We start from the raw sequence: 25708 nt of genomic DNA, 5'->3' as shown, positions 1-25708 counted from the left end.
TTGTTTTGGATGTTCGTGTTTTATGACGGAGTTTTAAATTAGTGTTAGCTCCCTTGAATATAAGTGACAGAAAAGCAGGAGATTATATATGCACACTCACATCCACACACCACCCTAGGGGTGTAATGATGGGTTCTCCTTGGGGGATATGGGTATTGGGGCTGTCATGATGAGCTCCTGCACTTCAAAAGTTACTATTACACTGCTGATCACAAGAGATGTTCCTTAAAATGCACTACCTTCTTGCAGTTTAATCATCAATATATCCCAGAGCAGGCCTTTAGAGCTTACCAAGAATTTCTTCCTCCCATTCAGAACTGGGGCTTCTAGGCAAACTCATTTTTTCAGGAACAGACAGACAGGAACACATCTCTTCATGCACACTGTGGAAGGAGGTTGGGTCACATGTATATAAGTATCCACATCTGGTGTGTTGCACAGTTTACCCACACACCAACAGAATTCAGGGCTGAACTACAGAAGGTGAATTGTGGATCTGCCTTGGTTATCTCACAACATAGCCAAATCCTCTGCACATTTGTGTGCACAGTTATTCCATGCACATGAGTCTCTTATCGAACATCTAAGCAGGCACTGGACTGCTTAAATTAGGGGAAACTATCCAATGCTAATCAAAAGCACAGTCACAATTGCTTAAGTCCCAGGGATGTTTATGGGACACACCTGCATGTATACTGCATTATGGCTACCAGGATGTACACATATTAATTCACTCATTTGCTTGCAGGTATATCTTAATAATTCTAACAATTGATAAAATGCCAGCTAGTTCATATTTCAGCCCTTCTGAACACTGGGGCCATTAACTTGGGGTGGAGGTAGGGGAAGTATACGTTATTACATGGTAACAAACATTTCTTTGATTACAAACATAAATATTCAGGAACTTTTAAACAAAATGCATAGCTTATTTTTAATTGTGACTTTTGTAGTGATCTGAGTTATAGAATATTAGAAGTTTTAAAAGAATGCTATTAATAATACATGTAATTTTTTATCTCTTTTGTTTCAGGGTCTGATGAAGCACTCCTAGCAGGCCTGGTACCATGATAAGCAGTCCAGTGGCTAAGTAGTAATTATTTAGGTACAATTATTTAGGTAACAAAGAATAAATGCTATAAGCTTTCCTTTAATGTTATATATCACAATTCTTATATGTAAGTTACATCAGTTGATTTAAATATGTATGGTAGTGAAGATTTTCAGAACATTCCAAATCTATCTTCAATCCCTCTACTAACTGAGATATTTAACTTTGGATCTCACAAGGTGGGGTGATAGGAATTTTTATGTTCTTATCTGAAGACCTGCTCTTCAATTAATAAAGATTTAATGCAGACAAGTCCCAGTCTGAATTGGAAAAAAAATGATACAAGATCCATAGGTCATTTTATTGATCTTCTTTTCAAAAGAGATAACAATTGTACAATGCTTTAATCCTTTTCCAGACAGCTTAGTTTTAGCAATATTATAACACCCTCAGATTAAAAATAAGAAAATAAAAGGTGAAAACAAGGAGTTAATGTTAGAGAGTACTCCAAGTTGGGGGCGGGGGGCAGGGAGAAGACAAGATGTGAGCCCCTGGGGCTGACTAAAAGAAGACAAGTTACAGCTTGATCAGCCACTCTTGCTTTTACACTAGTACTCCCAAGGAAAGACGAGAGAAAGGAATTTGAGAGGATAAAGCTTGTCATTAGTCCTCCAACAGATTTTGACTCCTGAGAGAATATGTAAAAAAATATTAATTAACAAAACATTTGGCTTGTGTCTATTATATCTAAAAGGTATCTAATTTAGCAGGTGACACAATAAGAAGCTTGCAAAGTCTCTGGAATAAAAGGGGGCATTGTGCTCATCGGGTGTTTGGACGCAGAGTATGTGTGGTCTCGATCTGTAAGCTGCAGGTGAAAAACAGGATGAGCTGTCACTTAAGCACCAGAAAATAAGTGGTCCAGCCAGCCAAAAGCAGTGCTCCTAACAGCACCGTGTAACTGAACAGCACAAAAGCCAGGAGTTCCTTCAGCACCTTCAGGAAATGGACAGCGAACGATTCCTGCATGATTCGGGTTTTGCAAACTGGTGGAGAAAAATGCATGGGAATAGCCTGTTCTGTAAGAGAGAGAGAGAAACAGGCAGAATTAAAAACGTTGTAAAGCGGAAACTGAGTTTGTGATCTACAACAGTGACTTAAATCAACAAGTACATTAGTTTTCTAACAGCACAATCCTATACACGTCTACTCAGTTTTATTGAGTTCATTAGGTCTTGCTCCCAGGTAAATATGTATGGATTGCAGCTTAAATTTGTAAAGGTTAGCAATCTGTTTTCAGGCTGGTGATGGTGGTAGTCCTTTGGACAGATCTTGAAAGCAGTTTGCAAAATCTAACCACAGGCTTAAGACAACAGGCAAGCTGTAAAATACATAGATGATAATTACTTAGTGATGCAAGTGGTTGGCCTAACATGAGGAAATTAGACCTCTCAAATGAATTGTGAGCAGTTGGAGAACAAAACCTCTAGATATATAGCTGATAGTGCATTAATATCAACTAAATGCACTAACCAAAGCAATCGATTCCTCCAAAGGGAGCCTACTTTAATATTTAATGTTATAATTGCATCTAATGGACAGACTGGCAGAAAACATTTATGATTTGATGGTTAAGTACAAATTGTTTGGCTTGTATCTTTACATCTGCCCAAAATAACTAGACTTCAAAGTGGAAAATGTTTAAAAGCCATTCCCTGTCAAATCGATATGCACCAGTTCTGTAACAGAATAAGCTGTAATGGTTCCTAAACTTTGGGAAAGTAAAAGGAGTGTATCCTTTCAGTCCCAGGCTTTGGAAGCATGTGCTTGTTTGCCCTATTAAATTGTGCAAATGTTTGCCTTTACTGTGTTTTGAAGAGCCATTTCAATATAAAGATAAAATATAATACCCCTTTCTCATGGTATTATGTATGCTGAAGATTCATTTAAAAAGATACACCAAAATGGTAATAAATAATCTCAGTTTTGTCTCAACAGTAGAAAAATAAAGCCAGGATCAGTCTAGCGCTAATCTTGGAAGATTATTTCTCTTCCAAACAATATGAAAGCTGTTGGGACCTAATTGAATTTCCAGTGTACCAAGCTCTTGCAATAATTTTTAAAAGTTACCATCAGATAATTTTTTGAAAAATGTATTTAATAATTGAACTTGCTAATTATTTCCAATAGCACCATGTTTTATCTATCTCCTGCAATATATATCAAAAAAAGGAAAAATAGATTTAGAAAAGCACAAGTATTTAAAATATTTTACATGATTCAAAATTAATTACAGTTGAAGGGAAGAAGCTGCTTACCCTGGACAAATGACGGCATTTAAAGTTGTTGTTTGCCTCTGTTTCTGGTCTCTTTCTTGAATGTCTGCCTTGTAGAAATGCTAGCGATATAGCTGGAGCCTCTTCGGTTCTCTTAATCTGAAGAGGCAGGCATCATGACGCTGTATTTACAAGGCTACTTAAGTACTAATGGACTAGGTGTGGTCAGGGACTGGTTGTAGGACAGGATATACACAGCTCCTTTGTTCTTCATTATACATACAAAAATATTCCAAGTTCCTTTTTAATGCAAATATGATGTATACAGCCAGGAGAAATGTTTTTCTAATTACTTCTTCCAATTACTATATTTGCATCTGATGAAGTGAATTCTAGTCTATGAAAGGTTATGCTGTAATAAATTGGTTATAATACTTTGCTGTTTTTGCTGCAGTCATAAGCTGTGATTTCCCCCCATAAAAATGTTTTTCCTGTTCAGAAACATCACTGTATATATTTTTGTTTGTGTACAGCAGCTGCATAAGTTAGGCACAAGAACAGTTAGAGAATAAGACTGCATAATCCTAATTCAAAATTCTTATGATCAGCATTGATCAGTATTTGTACTGGTGGTATGTGTGCACACTGAGGTATAATAAGGTAAAGGTACAAATCATACCCCTTCCCCCGCTCAATGTTTCAGGCTACTTATGATGTCCTCAGGGGCACTGCATATTAAGCAGCTATTATTACAAAATAATAATAATTATAATTATAATAATAGACTTGTGCACAACAGATGCATTCCAAAGACACAAATCTCCGTTTAAAAACAAAAATGAGTGATTGATCTGCATTGGTAATGTTGCTGTAAGTTATATTAAGGCTTTCCTAGTGTGGCTGATTAGGGGATGCTGAGAGTTGTAGTCCAACACATCTGGAGGGCGCCAGATTGGGGAAGGCTGTTCTTAAAAAATGTATAAACTACCTGATGGATACCAAATGCTTCATGGCCCCAAAGCCAACATGTTTTCACATGAAATTGAAATCAACAGAACGAGTAAGAAAGTATTTTTAAGTTCCAAGGCTTTTTCCCAGTGCCAGGGCTGTCAGCAGCACCCGACACCTTTGTGTAGGTGCTGGGATTCACGTTCTCCTAGCAGGGGCTCACCACTGCTGCCACTTGGCTCACCTGCCTTCCCAGTCCCTCACTTATAAGCTTATAGCAGCAGTAACTAGGAAGCTCCCTGCCCATCTTGATTTCCCCCAAATGCCCCAGAGCATGCCACTGTGTTGAACATTACTGCAAAATTAAAAGAGCAGGCAGCTAGCCAGACTCTATGCTGCTACCACCAGATAAACCCATGGCCTGGAGGGCACATGGGCAGGAGGGACACTTTGCAGAGGAGCCCCTTTATTCTGGAACCATCCCTGCTCAGTCCATACACATTTATTTGGTGGCATACAAATATATGTGCAAATCAAGCTCGACTTACTTCTTTCTAGAGATACTATGGCCACTGGGTGCTTTCAGATCAAGCAAAGGCATTGAGCAGCTATTATGTCTTTCCTACTCAACTGTTTTTTTTCTCCTAAGAAACAAAATGGAAGAAGAGGTGGGAAAACACAGGAGGGTTGCAAATCGAAGACACTTAGACCCCCTGTAAAATTCTGTGAACGAGGCAGGGTGCTTGCACATTTAAAGCTTTGTCTAAAAGCACCCATTCAGTCAGATTCTCTCTGCCTTATTTCCCCCACATGCTTCAAGCAGATTCCTTCCTATTAAATGCATATTTGTCTCCACCTTCCTTAAAAACACATACACAGAGGCAGAATTTGAAAGTTGTTGAACACTGTGTTGGGGAGGAGGTGGGCTAGTGACATCACTGGTTTCAATCAACGCTATACACAAATGTCTCTTGCTGTAAACATAGAACCAGTTTCCCCAGAGCTCAGTCCAAAACAGGAAATTGTTCTTCTGTACTAAACAAAATGTAGTATGTGTTCTTTCTTAGCATACTACTCAAATTATTTCAGTATACGCCCTTTATTTGACAGATACCACACCCACTTACCCTTTTTAAAACTGTATTTTTGGCTCTTTATGTTGGCTATTTCAGATGAAAGTATCTCTACTGCATTTTTGTTATTCTTGCTTAGATACATTATAGTTTGGCAAATGGACTCTAAATTTAATCAGGTGCTCTTGTTATCAAATTATTAGCCTTGTGATCAGCAAGGCCTTCACCAGAAACAGATCAAAATCAAGCTACTCAGGAAGCCTGTTAGGTATAATTACTTCCCTAGAGATTTGGTCAAGACTGACAGCTTTTTCCCAGAAACATGCAAGCTCTCCCTACTTTAGGAAGCTGAATTAACAAACCCCAGGCCTTTTGAAAAGAGACAGTAAATAACATGGCTTTCTTTACCGCAATAACCAAAGCTTAATGGGAAATAATCTTCAGAGAAGTACTTGTTCTGAAACAGATCCATTATCCTGTGTTATTAACTCATGACTAATGTTGCTGCTTTTCATTGTTTTATTATTAGTTTTAGATTATATAAATTGTGGATATTGTTACTGATTTTGTATTTTTTTAAAATAGTATTTTAGTGTAAAAACTGCCTTGAGGAAGTATATAGCACTTAAAGGCAGTATGTAAATATTTAAAATGAATAATTACAAATAAAAGAGTTTAAGGGAGCAATCCTATGGCCTTTAGTCAGTGGCTGGACAGCCATAGGATATCTGGTTTTCAGGGAGCCAACTTCCCCCCCCCCCTTCCGTGCTGGCTGAAACGGGGCATTCCGGGGCAGGGAAGGCGGAAATGCCAGTACGACACATCCTGTGTGTCATCTGGCAGCCTCCTCCCCCGCTCTACCTTCCTGCGGCTAGACAGCTGAACTCGACTGTCTAGCTGCAAATGCAGGGCAGGAGAAGCATGGAGGGAATGATTCCCTCCGTTCTTCGCCTGCCCTGCATTGGCAAGGCAGTCGCCTCTGAGTTCGGAGGCGGCCGCCTATCCCCTTAGGATTGCGCCCTAAATTAACAATTATTCCAAGATCTATTTGCCTGCAAATTCAGGCTCTTCCATTTTTGCTCAGGTTATAAATTTGGGTAGATAATTTTCCTGTTCATATATTCTTTACGGGCAAATCCTGACTCTAGTGAAGTCAAAACACAAAACATTAATTTAATTTCAGGGCAAAAATATTTCAATTCATACAAAAAATTGACTGATGAATAGTGCCACATTAGAAGGTTCACTCCATGAGAACACTCCCTTTGGAATATTCAGGAGGACAAGACAGAACTTGAAATGCAACTCAACTTAATAGTTAAGGGCAAACAAAACTCTAAGAGTAGTTACTGAGAAAAACATGAGGCAGCAGCAAGGAGAGAAGTGAATACTCAGAGGCAAAAGCCCTCCCCACCCCATGGTGTACAAAAATACACACAAGTTCTATCATCTCTATGCATCTTAAACCAGATAAAATGGGTTTGCTTCGACAGTAATACAAAGAAATTAAATACTGGATCTACTCAGGAGAAACTGGCTTTGTCTTTGCTTGTCTTTCAGAGTAAGTTCAAAATAATTCAGTATTTACCTATATGTTCAATAACACACACAGGCTAGACAACTGTTGGTATTGCATCTTTATAATAAACATTTGTCTCCTTAAATTTGCATGTGCAAACCCTCCCCCAGCACTCTCCAAACATATCAGTTTTAATTTGATCAGTGCTGACTTCAGAAACAAACAGTAAAGCATATGCACCAAAACGTTCCATGCTCTTCTCCCACTCCTCACCATTAGATTCATTTTAAAAGCTTGTTCAGTCTTGGAAGCTTTTAAAGAAACACCAACATGAACCAAGAGATGCAGATATTTCTACAATATACATTGAAAGGAGGTTTCTACTGTACTGGCACAGAAAATGGTGAAAAAACAGTCATTGCTTTATGTCTCAGGATGTATACAGAAGAAAAGCAAGACTCAAGGGAATAGGATGCTAGAAGCTGTATAATATAAATGGTAGAGGTGATGGTGCTGAAGTCGCTTGTAAACTTACGAAATATTCAAGTCTGTGGAACATAACTTTGGTGGGACACAATGCTTTGCAAGTGGCTTTAGTATGAATGTGTACAGGTCTACAAACATGACACCACTGCTAGGGAAGAAAGTTTAAGAATGGCACGAAGGGACAGAACTAAGAATAAGGTGACAGTACAAAGCGGGGGGGAGTTAAGTGCCAGGAAAAACTTCCTGAGAAATGTGTGAGATTGTGGAATATGTCCACCCAATGGGATGTTTAGAAGCTGCAATAAATAAAATAAAAAGCATGAGAATTATGCTAGTGGGTGCACTGTAGGGTCCAGCCAAAGACAGCTTCCTCCTATGTCTATATTTCAGAAACCAACATTAGGAGCAATCCTTGTCTGTGACATTTTGTTTCTTGATATCCTCCTCTCTTTCAAAGGCATTAGCTTGTTGCAAAGTTCAACAGTCAAAGCAGGAAGACAAAGAAAAATATCATATTTCATGCATTGTGTCCAGCGGCAATTATTCTCCACTGCCAGTCTACTTCTTCTCTGCTCCTTATGAAGACACCTGCACCTAACATGATCTCTTTCATGATCGTTGTGCAGATTCTCTTCTAAAAAGGTGGAGGCTCCAGCTTCTCCATCAGAGATTTAATCCAGCTTGTTCCATTGATTAGTTTAGTTGTTGCAATTACATATTCTGTGCCCCCGTCTTCCATTTGAGACAGAAACCGGAGGGCTGCGATTTCAGCATACGTCACTCCACCCAGGAAGAATACCAGAGTGACTCTGTTTTCTCCATGCTGACCTGCATTGTTTACAGGGAGAGAGAGTGATGAAAACTGGCTTCAAAATTATTTTTTGTGCATTGCCACTTACATCCATACATCCAAATCCTCCCCACTCTCCTTAAAACTCAGTCTCAGACTAGCTACTCAATAACAAGAAAGGCTGCTATGCTGAAATTTGTGAAAATGGGGAAGCTAACATAACCAGAATGAAGCCACAGCAAATATACGTGCAGCATCTATCACTAGAATTCTTCCAGACAGAGAGCTTTTCTACATGAGGCTTTTAACCCACACCTTTACCGAGGCTTCTGCTTCCAGATTCTTTGTGGGATTAAGATCGGCTCCTTTACACGTGTTTTGTTTTTTTTTGCTGGGGATTCTCTTTCTTTTCCTTTCTGTATATTCTGTTACACAGCCACTAGGCAGAGCTGTGGTATAGCAGAATTGCACAAATACACAGTTTCATGCCACCATTCAGAGATATTCCAGACTTTCCTTGTTAGGAAAAAAAATGCTAAAATGGTTGCAAAGCACAGAAAAGACCCTGGAGGATGATAGCATTGTGAAAAGGACCAAACTACTGTGAGTGAGGAATCATGAGCGCACAATAAAAGCCTTGTGTAGAAAGGCTCTGTCAGTTCCTAGAGCTAGCAATAAAAAGGCACTGTGCAGTTATTCTGTCTTTCCCTGCTTAACAGATTTTTTCTGGTAAGAAAAAAAGACAGAAGAGGCAGTGGGGAAACATGGGAAAGTTACAAATGGAAGAAAGCGTGGTCTAGATCCCCTGTAAAATTTTGTGAATGAGGCAACGAAATTGCACAATAAAAGTCTTGTCTGGAATCACCTTCAGTATACGATGAAACTTAAGAGTTAAGCCTGTCTAAGTTAAGTCTGCACTGAAATCAGTGGGACTTGTGTGCCTTTCACTAGGATAAACCCATATACTGACCTGGGGCTCTGTGTGTGCTGCAATGCACATGCAGAACTGCTGCAATTGCAGGGAACAAAAGCAGGTACACATCAAGCTATATCCTCCAGGGACAAGGAACCCGATGTACCTGCGTACTAGAGCTCCTATATAAGTGGTGCACTGCAGGTCCAATATTCAAAAGAGATTGCTGGATCTTGGTTGGTGTCATAGCATGTAAGAGTAAAACCAGAACAACATTATAATACAAATGGTATGTCTAAGGATACCTACGCTTTTTTTGAAGCCCAGTTGGTAACTGCTGCCTCTCTTCAAAGTGAGGGCCTGGAAGCATCTTTAAGACTTCTTCTATGCTTCGCCACCCGGGCCGGGCAAGCAACTGTGCCAGGCGCACACTTAGAGGAGCATAACCACTGTATACATAGGAAATATCATTGGGATTCTGTAGAAAGGAAGGGGGGGAGTCAATGAGGAGCAGCACATTAGCTGATAACCAACATTCATAGGTTATCCTTAGGAATAACACAATTGAGAAACAAGGCACTTAACATACCTGTTCATTGACATCATCCATCCACAAGCGCAATGTTTTCCGAATTGTTGGGTAGTTGTTTCTACTGCTTAACTGGGCCTTCAAGAGTCCAGCTTTTTCTAGACTATTTAACGTCAGTATGTGTTCATAGCCGTAAGTCTATAACAAGAATGGCCTTTTAGCATTGGTGGTATTGTATTTTATACATCATATATGGAATTGTGGGCTGACCTGCTGAAGATAGACACAATCTATCTGCCAAGGATGGAAGGAAGGAAAACAATATTTTTCAAAACTGTGTACTGATTTTGGGATGAACAGCACAATCCTATGTATGTGCTCTTGAAAGTAAGCCAGCCCCCTATGTTCAAGGGGACTTACTCCCTGGTAAGTGCATAGATTGTAGCCTGAGACGTCAATCCACAAACCACCTGCTGTGGAGGTCTAAAGGACTAAACAGTAAATGAGCAAGTCAGTTTAAACACCACACACTCACACAAAATAAATAAATGGTGGGAAGACAACAACATTTCTTGACAGTTGTTGACAAAGCTTTTCTCCCACTAACCATGCCCACCCCAATCCTGCAGAGACTACATGCCATATTCAATTTTAACAGTTTGAGTTACCATACTAACTATTGTACAAAAGGTCCTCCCAAGAATCATCTATATTTGCCTTTTCATCATTCTAACCTGGAGAATCTCTCTCTTATAATAATCCAGAACCTTCTGCTTCAGTCCACTGTTGCACACTGACTGCAGACAAACAAGCCGCAATATCTTGATCAAGGGATGCTTTTGTGCAATACAATCTTCAACGTAATTATTGACCTAAATATAAAAACACAAGCCATCAAACAAAACCACAAGATTCTGAAAGAGACTAAGGGTGCAATCCTATACATTTTAGACAGAAAAAAGTCCTAGAACTCCCAGCATTCCCCAGCCTCAACATGCATAGGATTGTGCCCTAAACAAAACATTTAGCTCTAATTTGTAAGGCATTAGAGGATGTGCAACATCCTTCCCACCCCATCCCACAGATTTCGAGAGCATTTTCCACCCAAACCAGCCACAACAAGGGATTCCTTTTTTACTTGTAGATTTTGTTCATAAAAAATAGTGATTGCCAAATGCTCAGATTCACCAGCAATCTGGGCTAGAATGGAACCTGCAACTGGTGTTGTGGACACTGGGTTTAAGGAAGTTTAGTTTGCAGAAGTTACAGTGGAACAGAGATAAGTTATATACTTAGCAAAAAAGTACACCCACCACAATGCCAAGAGAGGTTAGATAATGGCCAACAAAACAAACTATTTAAGAGCATCCTCACCTTATCAGTGTCTATTCCTGACATAAACTCTTGTTCCACAGTTAAGTTATCAAAGAAGTCTTCAGATGCTTAAGTAAAAAAACAAAAGAAAACAGTAAATGAACAACTTTTATTTGAAAATGAATTATGTTAAGTGGGTCCAGACATATTGCAAAAGCATTAACAGTGCTGGGATCTGGCTGCTGGGACCTTATTTACATGGAATTTATTAAAACTGGTTCCTCGTTATATGCAAGACGTTAACAAAAGTTATAGCTGCAATACTCACTAGTAATGTCTTTGATAAGCTCTGCAATGGAAGTGTGGTTAGCTAAAGAGCTTCTTGCTGCTTGCATATGTGGCAACTGTGAGACAAACTGTTTGATCTCTCCAACAGTTTTAGCGTGGTGCCTTTCCTAAGAAAATAAACCCAGCAGTTAGCAGCTTACATTCAATCCCCCTGGCACACAGACAAAACATATAACTATGATTTGTGTCCTATACTGTGTTCATTGTTTCAACTAAGAAAAAGCAGCTTTGTTTATGTTGATCAAAGAAATCTCTCCCCGCCACACAATACCCCAGCTCTTTGCTATAAAAATACCACAAAACCTGTTCACGATTCAAATTCCCATAATCAATTTTGCAATGTATAAAACTGCCAAATGAATGGCAAATTGTTGATCTGGTAATGCAAACAGTTTAACCCAGCATCTATCTGACTCAGTCTCCATTCTTTGTTTTCTATTATCCAAAAAGCAGCCATTATGGTGCTGTGAAAAGTGTCCTGGATTGGGACCTGAGGGATTCAGGTTTGAATGCTGACCCCAACAAGTTGAGAATATGTCTCAGTATAATGTACTTCATAGCAGCCTAGGAAGGATACAACCAGCAGGATATGTTGTAACTCACACTGGCCTCTTAAGATAGATTTTCTTCCCACTCTATTTAAGTAAAAGAAACTGGCCCATGACATACACCCCAATTACCAGAATACAATTGTTTGTTTTAATGATTACTATTTGCTTTCATGGATATGATTTGTCCCTTTGTTTTGTTGTTAAATTTACTGGTTTTATCTTGTATTTTGTTTTTAAATTCTGTTCTTCACTTCAAGAATCTTGATTGAAAAGCAAATCATAAATGTTCTAAATAAATTGATCCAATGTAATGATGTGAGAAATGATAATCTGACAACTCCTAAGAATGTTTCCTGAACAGAGCAAAATCTTGTTATCTCAGTCAAGGTGAAAATCATAGAGCTTAACTCTAAGGACTAGATTGCCAGAGGTGTGTAATGACATATTAATAAAGGTAATCCAGAAGTTTGTATTCTACGCCCAGCTTCTATCAGAGCAACAAGAAAAAACTACACACCCACACACATCCAAACACATTTATTTAAAAGTGCAGAACTTGGTTGAAGTGTAAACTATATGAATGGCAAGCCCAGGCAGGAATACAATAATGAAGTCTGCCATTAATAGGCCCTCTGCTACCCACAAGCTGCTGTTTCATTATCACCTATTATATCTGACAATGTGCATTTCTTTCTCCTTCCTTCCAACATAAAAGCATGAATGTCTCTGCAAGTGCCAATTATGGAACTCAAACTTTAACAAGGTCCCTTGTTCCACAGGCAAGTGCATCTAGCTTGGCCTTTCGAAGGGGCAGAAAAAACAATGCAGAAAACATGTTTTCAGATCAGACAGCTCAGCAACCAAAAGTTGCAGTTTTATGCACCATCCTATTAGGGTAGGCATGAAGGGTTTTCACACATATGTAGGTATCTGCAAGGGACCAAGCTGCCCAGTTATTTTTCCAGACTGTTATATGGAACTGGCTATGTCACTCCCTGAGATAAACTATGTCAGGAAAATATACTTGATTCTGACACACCATAGCCAAGCCAAGTGTATGCTTTGGTAGCACTATGCTAGGGACAGAATTCAGCTTCCTAAGAATCTCACCTTTCATTAAAAGCGACCAACTTTCTAGTTCTTATGGTTGCAATTATATGATCAAGAGTGTGGGCAATTCTTGCTCAATTCTTGGAAGTGAAAGGGGTAGCTGAATAGGATATTCTACAGCCAGGAGGGCAGGACTGCAGTGTCTACCACAGCTTCTTGTCCCTCCTCATGAATAGTAAAACTAGAATGGCACAAAATGGTAACAAACAGCAGAATAGATGAGGCAGATTTGCTCAATTTCCATAATTTATATATGCTGCAGAACTCTGTTTCTCCCCCTGCCCCCTTGGTGCAGAGTTTGGATCACCTGGGCACAACATGTTCATCATTCTATAGCAGGGGTGGGCAGAAAGTAGATCTCCAGATGTTTTGGACTTCAACTCCCAGCATCACTATTAGCCATGCTGGCAGGGGCTTCTGGGAGTTGAAATCCAAAACATCTGGAGATCTACCTTTCTGTCCAACTCTGTTCTATAGCACACATGGCCTTGGGCATATATAGCATGCAGTAACCTTAATTGTGGCTAGCTCTGGAGCAAAACTATAGATCTGACACATGATCTGACCACCATCAAAAGTGTGTATATATAACATCCTTGAGGCTGAATGGACAACTCAGATGGATTTACATGCCGAAAAAGTGAGGTGACAGAATACTGATCCATTACCTCAAATGCTGCTGATATTATCTTGGCTCTCTTGCTCAGCACAGAGCCCACGGCGTTGAAGTTTTTGTCTCGGATCTCTGCATAGAGCTCCTCTGCGGAATTCAGCTGCAGCTTCTTGGGCTCCGTGGGGAGTTCCTTGCCACCCTCCCCCTGTTTCTTGGGAGCAAACTTTTCTGGAGGGAGTTTCACGTAAGCTGCCCAAACACAAGGCAAATAAAGAGAGCTGCCCTGAGGCCTTTTCAGTGCACAGTGGAGTACACATTGAAAAAATAAGTGGAATAATTAAGCTCAGCAAACCACTGGTAATGCAGTATCTTTTACGGGACCAACTTCTGTTGGCAAATGTTAAGCACACTCCTGAAACTTGTGGGGTGTCAGTTTTAATTCTTTCCAACAGAAACTAATCCAGTAGAAGCTAACACCTTATATCTATTTTCGCTCTCTCTTACTTTTGGGATGTAAACTACTTCTAAACTAGATAATACCAATGAACAAAAGAGAAAAATATTTATTTGTAAGTCCCAGTGAAATAAATGGGAGTTACTAATCTGCTAGAGAACTTCACTTACTCTTTGGGAAATAATGCACAAGGCAAAAATGAGGAGGAGGGGTGGGAGGGGGGTATATTTGTCATTCCCACTATCCCTAAAACCCCAGGAAGGCACAGAGAAGCTGTTAAGGGGAAGACTCTGAAAAAATCCCCTGGGGAAGAAAGAACATAAGAACTAGAGAAGGAGGAGACTGGATCAAGGGAAGAAAAGGGAAATATTTTTAAAAATTGGGGAGGGGGGGAGCTGAGAAAGCCCTATTTATGGAGGCTAAACGTATCTTGGAATTGTTGCCCCTACTCTGGACAGAGAACCTATCTGCCTCCCCAACTGAAAAAGGAACATAACCTGTAAGGAGAAACTAAGCATATATGGACTAGTCAAAGACAGGGCCACCTATTTCCCAACCGATAACTGATTACCCATCCAGACAAACACAATAATTTTGTCACATTCCAGTCATGCCTGCTTACGTACTATTCTGAATTCCATATATTTCATCAATCAGGCCCTCATATGTCAGCTGTGTGGCCAGAGGCGAAATCAAGTCTACGTTGCGGTCAAGCAGCAAGAGGGTATCAAAGACAGGGAATACTGCATTCTGACTCCCGGACAACTCCCGCTTCATCCTGATCATCATATTTGCCACATGCTGAAGACAGAAATATTCAGAATATTATGGCCCAGGCTACAAGCAGTGACTACCACACCAAACATTTTAGACCTCTTTGAATGTGCATTTCTCACTTTCTGAAGTGCTGGCAAACCTCGAGTTTAGTGTTATTGGCCACAGGCAGGTTCAATCTGACTGGTGCCCCTCAGCACTCAAGGAAAGGCGCAGCAGATTAACTAAAATCTCCAGCCTTGCCCTTCTCCATATCACAGTATATGTACCCATGAGATATGATACAAAGAGGGGATTTGTTTTAAGTCAAAGGCAGACATACAGCATGCCTCTTTGAATATAATCACAGTCAAAGAAATGAGCCATCCCAAGCAGACCTTTGTGATTTAGATGGCCCATACAAAGGGGAATGCACACTGTGAAATTTGCAGGCAGGAAGCCAGATTGAGTAAGCTACTGTTAAAAGAAATCCAGATCATATTTACCCGTGCACATTCCCCCTTTCCAAAGATTTGTGGGATTGTTCCATAAAGTGCCTGAAGTGTCATGAGTCCCTTTGCTGCATGGTAAAGGCTGGTCTGATCATTTTCTAAGTAACACTCCTACAAAAAAGGAAAGGATGGTAAGAAACTTAGAATGCAGTTGGTATCCTTAAGTTAACAGCAACAGTTGCAAATAGTTTTGGAGAATTAGAACAGGCCTCGGAGTCCTTCCTTCCAATCCTCTGGTCTGGCAGAATTTACTGCAGTTGAATATTATAAACCACAAACTAGCTCAGCCTCCTCTTAAAAGCCTCCAAAGAGAAGGCAGCCATTGGCTTACTACTGTTATTGTTAAAGAGGTTTTCCATAATATTTATTTTATCTTTTTAAATGTATACTCCACTTTTAAATTGGAAGTTTCAAAGCAGTGTGCAAAAAACAAACAAACATAAAACCACAACAGAACCATAAGAACATAGCAAAACAGAGGAAGTGACCAGAAAAACACTACCAAACAAAAACAGTCCCCTAAGACAGCAACAGTAAAATCAACATATTGAAGGTCTATGTGAAGTTTTCACCTGCCACTTAAAACTGAGCAAACCAGGTGCAGGCAAGCAGGCTTGGGGAGAACAATCTAGGGGAGAACAATCTAGAATTGGGGAGCCACCACTGAAAAGGCCCTTTCCCTGGTTGCCACCCACCTAATATCTGATAGTGGGGGCACCCAGAGAAGGGCCTCTGAAACAAATCTTAATACATGGGCAGCTTCAAGTGGAAAGAGGTAGTCTCCTTAAAATCAAACCTATATTATTATTTAATATATATTTTAGGCCTCCCCAACAACATGGCTTCCTACATATAAAACTACAGCCAAACCCCAATTTTAACTATAAAACAATGGTTAAATTAATAAAACTATAGCAATAAAACAATAATATCAATAACATATAGTGCAATGGAACAGTAAAGAATATAGTTAAAAATGATATTCCGCACCAAAACAAACCAGCAACATGACCATGTCATTTTAAGAAAAGGCAGTTCTAAACAAATGGGTCTGTAAAGCCCCCTAAGGGTGCAATCCTAGGGTCGCTAGACAGCGGCTAGATGGTCATCGGATTTTTCAGTTTCTGGTTCCCAGAAATCCGACTCCCCACCCCTGCTGCCTCATAAGAGGCACAGGTCAACCCCGGCTCCACACTCGGAAGAGCAGTGCGGAGTGGCCGAAAAGGGGGTGTTCCTGGGGGCACTGTTACAACGCTTCCTATGCACCGTCTGGCCTCCTTCCCCTGCTCTGAGGTGCCCCCGTTAGACAGCCAAAATCAGCTGTCTAACTGCAAAAGCAGGGCGGCCGGAGCATGGAGAAGATCCCCTCTGCGCTCCACACGCCCTGCTTTGGATAGGCGGCTGCCTCCGAGTATGGAGGTGGCTAACTATCCCCATAGGATGCGTCCTAAAAGGCCTGTGATGATGGGGCAATACATGTGAACTGCTTTCTTGTAATTGAAACCCATTGCTTCTTGTCCTAGAATGCAGGGAACAGTTGCTCCTCATCTTCTTTGCTGCACTGGAATGGGGGAGAGGAATATGAAAAATCTGGTTCTAATCCAGACCTCAAGTTAACAGGAAGCCAAAGTCACTGCTTGTTAGTACCTCATTAATGAGCACTGGGATGCAACTGGTGCCTTTAGCACAGCCCCTACTAGGGGCTCTGTTTGGAAAGATACCTCGCTCTGTACTACCCACACAAAGAAAGCAAATACTGACTTTAAAGGCACTTTCAGACTCCATGGATAACAGATCACCATCAAACGGAATGAGGTCCAGGCTGTACTCCTCTTTAAGCATGAAGGAGCCCAGGACTCCCTGATCGTTCAGCCGCTGCTCGCACAACAAGCTGCGACGTGGTACAAATAAGATGTGGAAATCCCTCTGTGGACAACGGATTCTGTCTTCACTGGAAAGGGACAAGGAGAGAGTTCGAGAGAAACAGAAACTACCAGATCAAATTAATATACTGCTTCAATATTCTCACCTAAATTCATAAGGGGTGTCACTTTAGATAAGGACTACACTTATCAATGCAAGAAAAACAAAACCAGAGAATGTATGAAGATTCTACTCAGAGGCCTTTTATTTAAAATATACAAAGTAATGTAGACTGATTTTAGCTGGGCTCAAGTGGTTCTGATCTCTCTTTTGTGAGCCCCTCTTGCTCCTCTTTGGGAAGGGGTGTGTGTGTCTGCTGGTCTTTACCGCTCCAGTTATTCAGCAGCGAATCACTGTTGTGCAAGAGGCTCTTTGTTGCTTGTGTTGTCACTCCCAAGTAGAAGTAAAAAGGAAGGCACCATCTCCCTCTGCTGAGGATCAAGCTAGACATGACAGTGGCAGACTTACCTGTGAGAATTGGGTTGCTGCTGTCTCGTGATAAAACAGAAATGGGGGGGGGGGGGCAATTTAAAGGACACCAAAGGTGGCAAAGTGGGGATAGTGAATCTTTTTTCTGCCCAAAACTATTTCTCCCCAGGTGTTTCCCCTCACAAGTGGAGCCCCAAGACTAGAAATAAACAACATCAGTAGAAAAACAGCTGAGGACAATGTTTTTTGTTATTATTTTTTGGTGGGGAGAGCAGGGTCAGCATCCCCTGCCTGCCTGCCTCTACTGCACTTTAAATTGCCACCAGCCCACTCCACTTCAGAGCAATTCAGCATGACCTGAATTGGGTTATGCCATCATCACATCTAGTTTGGATGTGAGGGGAAGGGATTTTCAGCTGGAGTTGAAAACCAACATGCTACTCTACCTGCGCACGTTTTCAACAATTATATCCATGAGCTCTAGCCTTGGTCTGACGAAGAAAATGATATTTTTGACATCAGCATGTGGGAGGTGGCCTGCTTTGAGGGTGAACATTTTCTCCACCTCATGTTCCTGGAAGGAGACAAAAAGTTATATGAAAACAATATGCAATCTTACTTTACTTTGGAAGTTGCTTTCAGGAAAGATTGAAGCAACTGAGGCTTTTTGGTCAACCCATTACTACTGGGAGTAGCTATCCTTATTTTTCTTAAACATGATGTTTAGCTGGGGAGATTGCCCATGATCATAGCATAAATCAGGTCACAAAAAAGCAAAGGTAGCCATGTTGGTCAAAATAAGAATTCTAAAATCCATATCACTTAATACCTTTATTAGGCCCACTCACAAAGGTATTATGGTGATAAGAGTTCTGGAGAACTCAAAAGCTTGCATACTATTTGATGACCTTTGAGTTGGCCTAATAAAAGTATTAGGGTAAATCAGGACACCAGTAATAATTGTTTCACTCCACTTTGCATAAAATTCTTAATCCTCAGAAATGGTTAATAAGACTACCCTGGGATCAACCTTCCTCAGAGATCTTCTAATAAGTAGTAAAATAACCCATGTATATAAGTTACGTAGGGTCCTATAACACACCCAGGACACTTTTCTCATGAAAAAACTGCTAGATAAATACAGACAATGGTACAGATATGCTGTGTTATTTCCAGATCTTGCATAGTGTAATAATGCTGTATTCTTCCTGTGCATTGGTATAACTCCCATTCCTTTCAAAGGGGCTTGTGCAAAGGCATTCACAGTGGATTGTGTCCTTTAGCAGTAAGTCTTCAGTAGGATAATTCCAGAAGAGTGAATTCTGTTCTTCCTCTGTCAAGGCCTTCTCTAAAACACTGCTTTAGACCAGTGCTCTAAACATACTGCTTTTCTTAAAATAAAAGACAGTTTACGGAATATAAATTATAACCAAGGATTTTGTTTTGCCTCCCCACCCTGCCACACACCCCCAGGGCAAAAATGTGACATGCAGGTATCTCCTTCCCTTCATGCTAAACACTCCTGTGCACAAAATTATCCAAGATATCTGGCTTTGTACTGTTTACACAGTAAGGCAAACACACTATTTATGGAGCACATCAGTTTTCCAAACACCAGACCGAATTTTTTTTTTAAACTTTGCCCAAGCCTTACCTTTAGGAGTGAATATTGTGCAATCAGTCCAAACGGCCCGGTAAGATACTCGTCCCACACAATGGCCTATAAAAGGAAAAGCAAAGAATCAGCTGGCCAAGCAGGCGACTTCAAGGATAAGAGCAAGATGGGAAGGAGGAAAGTCTCTGACAATTCAGCTTCAGAGGAGAGTGGCACGTGGGGCACACTGAACAAAACAGTGTGATTGATTCACATGTAACAACCCAGAGCATGGGTTAAGTATGGGTTGTCTTGAATTGTGGATCGTTCTTGAATTGTGGTTGTTGTTACGTGTTTACACTGCACTATAGTTTAACTATGGGTTATTAATTATCAATAGAAGCACAGCTTCCAAATCCCGGGAAGTACTAGTTCCCCTCAACTCAGCACTGGTTAGGCCTCATCTGGAGTAATGTGTCCAGTTCTGGGCACCACACTTGAAGAAGGATGCAGACAAGCTGGAGAGGGTTCAGAGGAGGGCAACAAAGATGATCAGGGAACTGGAAACAAAGCCCTATGAGGAGAGACTGAAAGAACTGGCCATGTTTAGCCTTGAGAAGAGAAGACTGAGGGGAGATATGATAGCACCCTTCAAGTACTTGAAAGGTTGTCACAGAGAAGAAGGCCAGGATCTCTTCTTGATCATCCCAGAGTGCAGGACACGGAATAATGGGCTCAAGTTACAGGAAGCCAGATTCCGGCTGAACATCAGGAAAAACTTCCTGACTGTAAGAGCAATACGACAATGGAACCAATTCCCTGGGGAGGCGGTGGGCTCTCCCACACTGGAGGCCTTCAAGACGAGGCTGGACAGCCACCTGTCAGGGATGCTCTGACCTGGATTCCTGCATTGAGCAGGGGGTCGGACTCGATGGCCTTGTAGGCCCCTTCCAGCCCTACTTTTCTATGATTCTATGAATTAATCTGAACCAACCACTGCCTACTTTCTACTCTACAATGACTAAAAGGAAGCCGTCTTCCAACTGCACCCATAAACAATTGGGTTCAATTGTGTTTATAATTTTTGTTTTTATGCTGTTTTAATTAAGATTTTGTTCATTCAGGCTTTATCATTAGCTACCTTACGTATACTTTTTTTGGCAGAAAGGTGGGATAACAAATAAATAACATAAAATAAAAGCATAACACTGAAGGCACACGTGTATCCTAAACAGAAACCTAAACTTTACAGACCGCATGTATTTTTAAAATATGTATGGCTTTACTATTATTGCAAGCGCCTCTTATGTTTTTAAGTGAAAAGCAGGGATTTTAAAATAAAGAAAGCAAATAAAGAAAGAAAGCAAAGTTGAGGGGTTGCCCCCTGTGCGTGTTGCGTGTCCAGGGTCTTGCTTTGGACCCCAACTGAGCACCATAAGTTGTGAGGGGCCAGATCCCAGAGCTCTGTAAGGCACTCGACCCCCACGTTTATCGCGCCCCCCCCCCGGTTTTCTTCGAGGTTCCCACATTAGAAAGCGCCCCCCAGGGCGCCAAGGGCTGGGATTTAGGAGTGGGGGGAAGCTGGGGGGAACATGGGGAAGCTAGAGGTAATGGAGACCCTCTCTGAGGAGAAGTGAAAAGAGGAAGGGCGTCAGCATGACAGCGCAATCCTGTGCTTACTCGGAAGTAAGTCCGCTGGATTCAGCGGGGCGTTTACTCGCAGGGAAGCGCGCACAAGTTCGCAGCTGGAGTCGGCCAAGGGCGGCCCGGCCGCTGCTCCTGAGGGGAAGGGAGCGGCCTGCTGCGGCCTGCCTCCGTCTCCGCCGCCGCCGCCCCGCCGGAGCCCGCGCTCACCTTGGAGCCGGCGCACTTGTCGAGGAACTCGCGCAGCTCCTTGCGGCCGGCCTCCCGCAGGGCCATCAGGTTGACCCGGCCCGAGTTCAGGTGCGCCGCCATGACGGCCTCGTCGTTTTCTCCCTCCTCGGCTGTGTCAGCTGCGGGCCCGGCCCAGGACGGAGGAAGGGGAGCCGGGCTGGGCCGGCGCGGCGCCGGTCATGTGAAACCGAGGAGGCGGAGGCGGCCTCAGCGCGCTGCCTGACTCCCAGCCGCCCGTGTCTTCGCGCCGGATTCTGAGGGGACGTGAACGGGTGGGCGGAGGGTAAATAGTTCCCTCGCTACCCCTACCCCCATTTTATGACCACAACATACATTCATTCATTCATTTATTTATTTATTTTAAATCCCGCCGTTCTGAAGCAGCTCAGGGTGGTGCACTCGGTAACCCCTTCCTTGAAAAACTAATCCTCACCACCACCACCTTGTGAGGTAGGCTCACAGAGAGCTTCGGCTATTGGGCGGTATAGAAATGAAATAAATAAATAAATAGAGAGAGAGAGAGATTAGATAGATAGATAGATAGATAGATAGGCTAGGCCGAGAAATGGTGTATGCCAACGTCACCCAGTGAAATTCGTGGTGGGGGATTTGTACCTGGCTTTCCCTGGTCTTATAAAGTCTGACCCAGCTTTCCCCTTCCTGGTGCCCTCCAGATGTGTTGGGCTACAACTCCCACATTAGGGGAGTTGTGGTCTAACCATCTGGAGGGCACCAGGATGGGGAAGGCTATAGTCTAAACACTACACCACGCTGACTTACGCAGTGCTGTTCTCAAGTGGTAGATCGTATGTGTGTTACATTTATATCTACCTTTTTCTAAGGAGCTCTGAAGATCGTGCATATCGGGGCTCCCCAACCTTTTTTGGACCCATGGCTGCATCTGAGAATTTTAGAAACTGCTGTGGGCACCACCACAAAATGGCTCCCATGGGCCATGGAGGATGTGGCTAGTCATATAATGGCTGCTATGGAGGCCTGGCTAGTCAGAGGAGGTGGCGGCAGTGGGAGAGAAATCGCAAGACTAGAGGCCGGGAGACGGAAATAGCAAGGCAAAGTAATAGAGGGGAGAGGAAGAGCAAGGCTAAAAGCTAGGAGTGGGGAGAAACAGCAAGATAAATGGGTGAGTGGGAGAGAAAGAGCAAGGCTAGGAAAAGAGAAAAAGGCTAGGGATGGGGAAGGGGGAGAAATAGTGAGGAAGGGGGTTGAGTCAAGAGAAAAAGCGAGGCTGGAGTGGAGAGTTGCAGTGAAAGGTCTGTGTGGATGGAAGATTGGGTGGAACTTGGAAGCAGCTCTTTCCTTCTCTTCCTGCCTGCTGAACAGCTGATCGGTGGCAGGGTCAGAAACAAGAAGGAGAACCGAAAGGCCTAACATTTTCAAGTTTTTTAAAATTAAAAATATTTTTTTGAAGGGAACAGAGAGCTTCACGGACACCGTTGGAGGTCCATGTGGGCACCCCATTGGGGACCCGTTGCTTCTTTTTTATCCTCACAACCTGGTGAGGTTCAGGGAGAGTGACTGGCCCAGGGTCACCTGGTGAGTTTCACGGCTGAGCAGAGATTTGAACTTGGATCTCTCTAGTCCTAGTGAGACACTCTAATCACTACACCACACAGGATTATCTCCGATACCTTTAAATATGAGAAAAATATTCAAACTCCACAGTTGGGCAATGCTTTTATTAGGACCAGCCAGAAATGGTTGTGCAAGTTTCTGAGGTCTCCAGAACTCATCAGGCTACATGATAACCCCCCCCACCACCACCTAGTTCTCCCACCCACCCCACCCCCGCCCACATGTTATTGTTACCACCTAGCCTGATGAAAAGTTCTGGAGAACTCAAAAGCTTGCACAATTTTGTGGCATTTTGGTCGGTCCTAAAGTTATTGCCTAACTGTAGATTTTGGATTTTCTCATGGACCAGCACAGCTATCTTTGTTTATTAAATAGAGTCATATTGTTAAAAATATAGAGCCACCATTGAAATGTTGGTACTGTGCTTATTTATTTATTTTATTTTTATTTTATTTATTAAATTTATTAATCGCCCATCTGACTGGTCACCCAGCCACTCTGGGCGATGTACAACCCACCATAAACAATTTAAAACAATAAAATTTTACCATAATTTTTTTTTTTTAAAAAAATACCCTAACCCACCCCAAATGCCTGCCTGAACAACCACGTTTTTAATGCACGACGGAAGCTCATTAAAGAGGGGGCATGACGGAGTTCCCTAGGGAGGGAGTTCCACAGAGTGGGGGCCACCACAGAGAAGGCCCTCTCCCTCGTCCCCACCAGTCTAGCTGTCCTGGCTGATGGGACAGAGAGAAGGCCATCCGAGGCTGATCTTGTTAAGCGGCCTGTCTGGTGTTGCTGGAGGCGCTCCTTAAGATAGGCTGGGCCGGAACCATATAGGGTTTTAAAGGTCAAAACCAACACCTTGAATTTGGCCCGGAAAACAACTGGTAACCAGTGCAACTCCTTCAGCACCGGAGTGATGTGATCTCGCCAGCGGCTGCCTTTTATCAGGCGAGCCGCCGCGTTCTGTACCAGCTGCAGTTTCCGAACCGTCTTCAAGGGTAACCCCACGTAGAGCGCATTACAGTAGTCTAAATGAGAGGAGACCAGGGCATGTACTACCGATGGGAGCAGATGGTCGGGAAGGTAGGGGCGCAGCCGCCGTATCAGATGGAGTTGATACAGCGCTGTCCGGCTCACAGCTGACACCTGAGCCTCCATGGACAGCTGGGAGTCCAAAATGACCCCCAGGCTGCGGACCTGGTCTTTCAAGGGTAGCTGTACCCCATTCAACACCAGGTCAACATCCCCCAGCTTCCTCTTGTCTCCCACCAAAAGTACCTCGGTCTTGTCAGGGTTGAGCTTCAGCTTATTCCTCCCCATCCAGCCACTCACCGTCTCCAGACATTTGGACAGGGATTCTACGGCCAACCTTGGTGAAGATTTGAATGAGAGGTAGAGCTGAGTGTCATCCGCATATTGATGACACTGCACCCCAAACCTCCTGATGATAGCCCCCAGTGGCTTCACATAGATGTTAAATAGCATCGGGGAGAGGATGGAACCCTGTGGCACCCCACAAGTAAGTGGCCACGGGTCCGAAACCTCCTCTCCCAGTGCTACCCTCTGGTACCTGCCAGAGAGGAAGGACTGGAACCACCGCAATACAGTGTTTCCAATGCCCAACCCCTCCAGGCGGTCCAGGAGGATACCGTGGTCAACGGTATCAAAAGCCGCTGAGAGGTCGAGGAGAACAAGGAAGGAGCATTCACCCCTATCCAGAGCCCTCCTCATATCATCCACCAAGGCGACCAAGGCCGTTTCTGTCCCATGCCCAGGCCTGAAGCCCGACTGAAATGGGTCTAGATAAATGGGTCTATTTCTGTTTGGTTGATAAGTTTCTTTCAAATGAATTGCTAATGTATTGTGAAATACTGAAAAGACTAATGTGCCTGATAAAGTGATCTCTTACCAAGGTCAGCTCAATACATTTTTCTACCCGAGGCAGAAAAGTCCACAAGTGCCTTTCCCGGTGAGTAAAAATGCTACAGTAATAAAGTAGTAAAAACCAAAATATCAATAAAGCCAAAAGCCACCTTCATCCACATGTGTACTCAGAAGCAAGCAAGCCCCATTGTGATCAAGAGGAGCTTCTGCCCAGGTAGATGTGCCATAGGACTGCAGCCTTAAAAAGGCAGCAGCATCAACATAAAGCAAATTAAGGGTGCTACTTCACAGAAGGCTCACTAAAATAACAATGATCCTTTCCTGTCTAAAAGTGATAAACACAGGGGCCAGGCAGACCTCTCTTGGGAGCCTATTCTAAACCTTGGATGCCACAACCAAAAAGGTCTTGTACCTTGGATATCCACACACCATATTTCTGATGGTGGGATGACCCAAAGCAAGACCTCATTCAGAAGATGAACAAATTTCCAGCTGTCATCTACTTGCTGAATTCCTGCAATGAAAAAAGGGTGTAAAATATTTACAAATAAATAAGTTGAACAGTGAAAGAATGAGGAATTTAAGGACAGAATGGTCACCTCTCCTCCCCTTTCTCAGAGCTTCTGTGCCTTCAACAAGCAAAAATTCAGTAGGTGCAGCTTCCCTTCCCCCTTTTTTCTTTTCAGCCCTACACACAAATGTAAAACACACACAAATATACACATCCCACTTCAGGGATTCCATTTATGAAGAAAAAGATGGATGGAATTTTCAAAGGGCTAAAATGTATGTAAAAAGAACAGTGAAAAGGAAACTATAAGACAAGAAGACTGAGGCAAAAGAAAGGGAAAAAAACAAAACGAGGGAGAGAGTAGATCCCCTCTATTGGCTCAGTATCTGGCTCTTCTTCCTTTTAGCTGCCATCCCACCTGGTTGCAGAGAAAGAGAGACAGAATACAGCAAGACCCTTCCTGTTGGTGAGAATACCTACTTCTCATGTTCAGACTTCCTTAAACAAATTTACTAGGAAACTGTTGGAACCCAGTGGGGGCTTGGTTAGTTAGGCTCATGCCATGATCCCAGACAACTCTCACAAAAACTGAAGTATCAGTGACACTCTGGATTTAGTAACACCAAGGCAAAGGAAGAATGCAATACAAG

General features: G+C 42.4%; 2 protein-coding genes across 4 annotated transcripts; both read right to left on the bottom strand.

The window, feature by feature from the left end:
- Window positions 1-1945: 1945 nt before the first annotated feature.
- LOC146335973 (uncharacterized) lies at window positions 1946-3388 on the bottom strand. The gene is made up of 2 exons (XM_084820215.1): window positions 3370-3388; window positions 1946-2130 (listed from the first exon to the last, which is right to left on the bottom strand). The coding sequence occupies exons 1-2, from the start codon at window positions 3386-3388 to the stop codon at window positions 1946-1948; spliced, it is 204 nt and encodes a 67-aa protein (XP_084676341.1).
- A 3109-nt stretch (window positions 3389-6497) lies between these two features.
- On the bottom strand, window positions 6498-21178 carry VPS33A (VPS33A core subunit of CORVET and HOPS complexes). Of its 3 annotated transcripts, none has more exons than XM_084820323.1 (13): window positions 21041-21178; window positions 19247-19312; window positions 18039-18166; window positions 17002-17191; window positions 15235-15351; window positions 14602-14776; window positions 13577-13770; window positions 11228-11354; window positions 10960-11027; window positions 10320-10457; window positions 9646-9783; window positions 9366-9534; window positions 6498-8181 (listed from the first exon to the last, which is right to left on the bottom strand). In XM_084820323.1, exons 1-13 carry the CDS (start codon window positions 21140-21142, stop codon window positions 7988-7990), a joined length of 1806 nt encoding a protein of 601 aa, XP_084676449.1. In that variant the 5' UTR covers window positions 21143-21178; the 3' UTR covers window positions 6498-7987. The 3 variants fall into 3 exon arrangements, 2 of the variants coding, with proteins under 2 accessions (XP_084676449.1, XP_084676450.1); XM_084820324.1 differs by having other exon boundaries at window positions 20867-21066; XR_014785795.1 differs by having other exon boundaries at window positions 6969-8181; window positions 9114-9534.
- Window positions 21179-25708: the final 4530 nt, after the last annotated feature.

The sequence above is a fragment of the Heloderma suspectum genome, chromosome 13 (assembly GCF_057233095.1).
Source record: "Heloderma suspectum isolate Gila_16-S chromosome 13, 16-S_ref, whole genome shotgun sequence".
Taxonomy (NCBI): domain Eukaryota; kingdom Metazoa; phylum Chordata; class Lepidosauria; order Squamata; family Helodermatidae; genus Heloderma; species Heloderma suspectum.
This window is presented reverse-complemented; position numbering and strand designations above follow the sequence as displayed.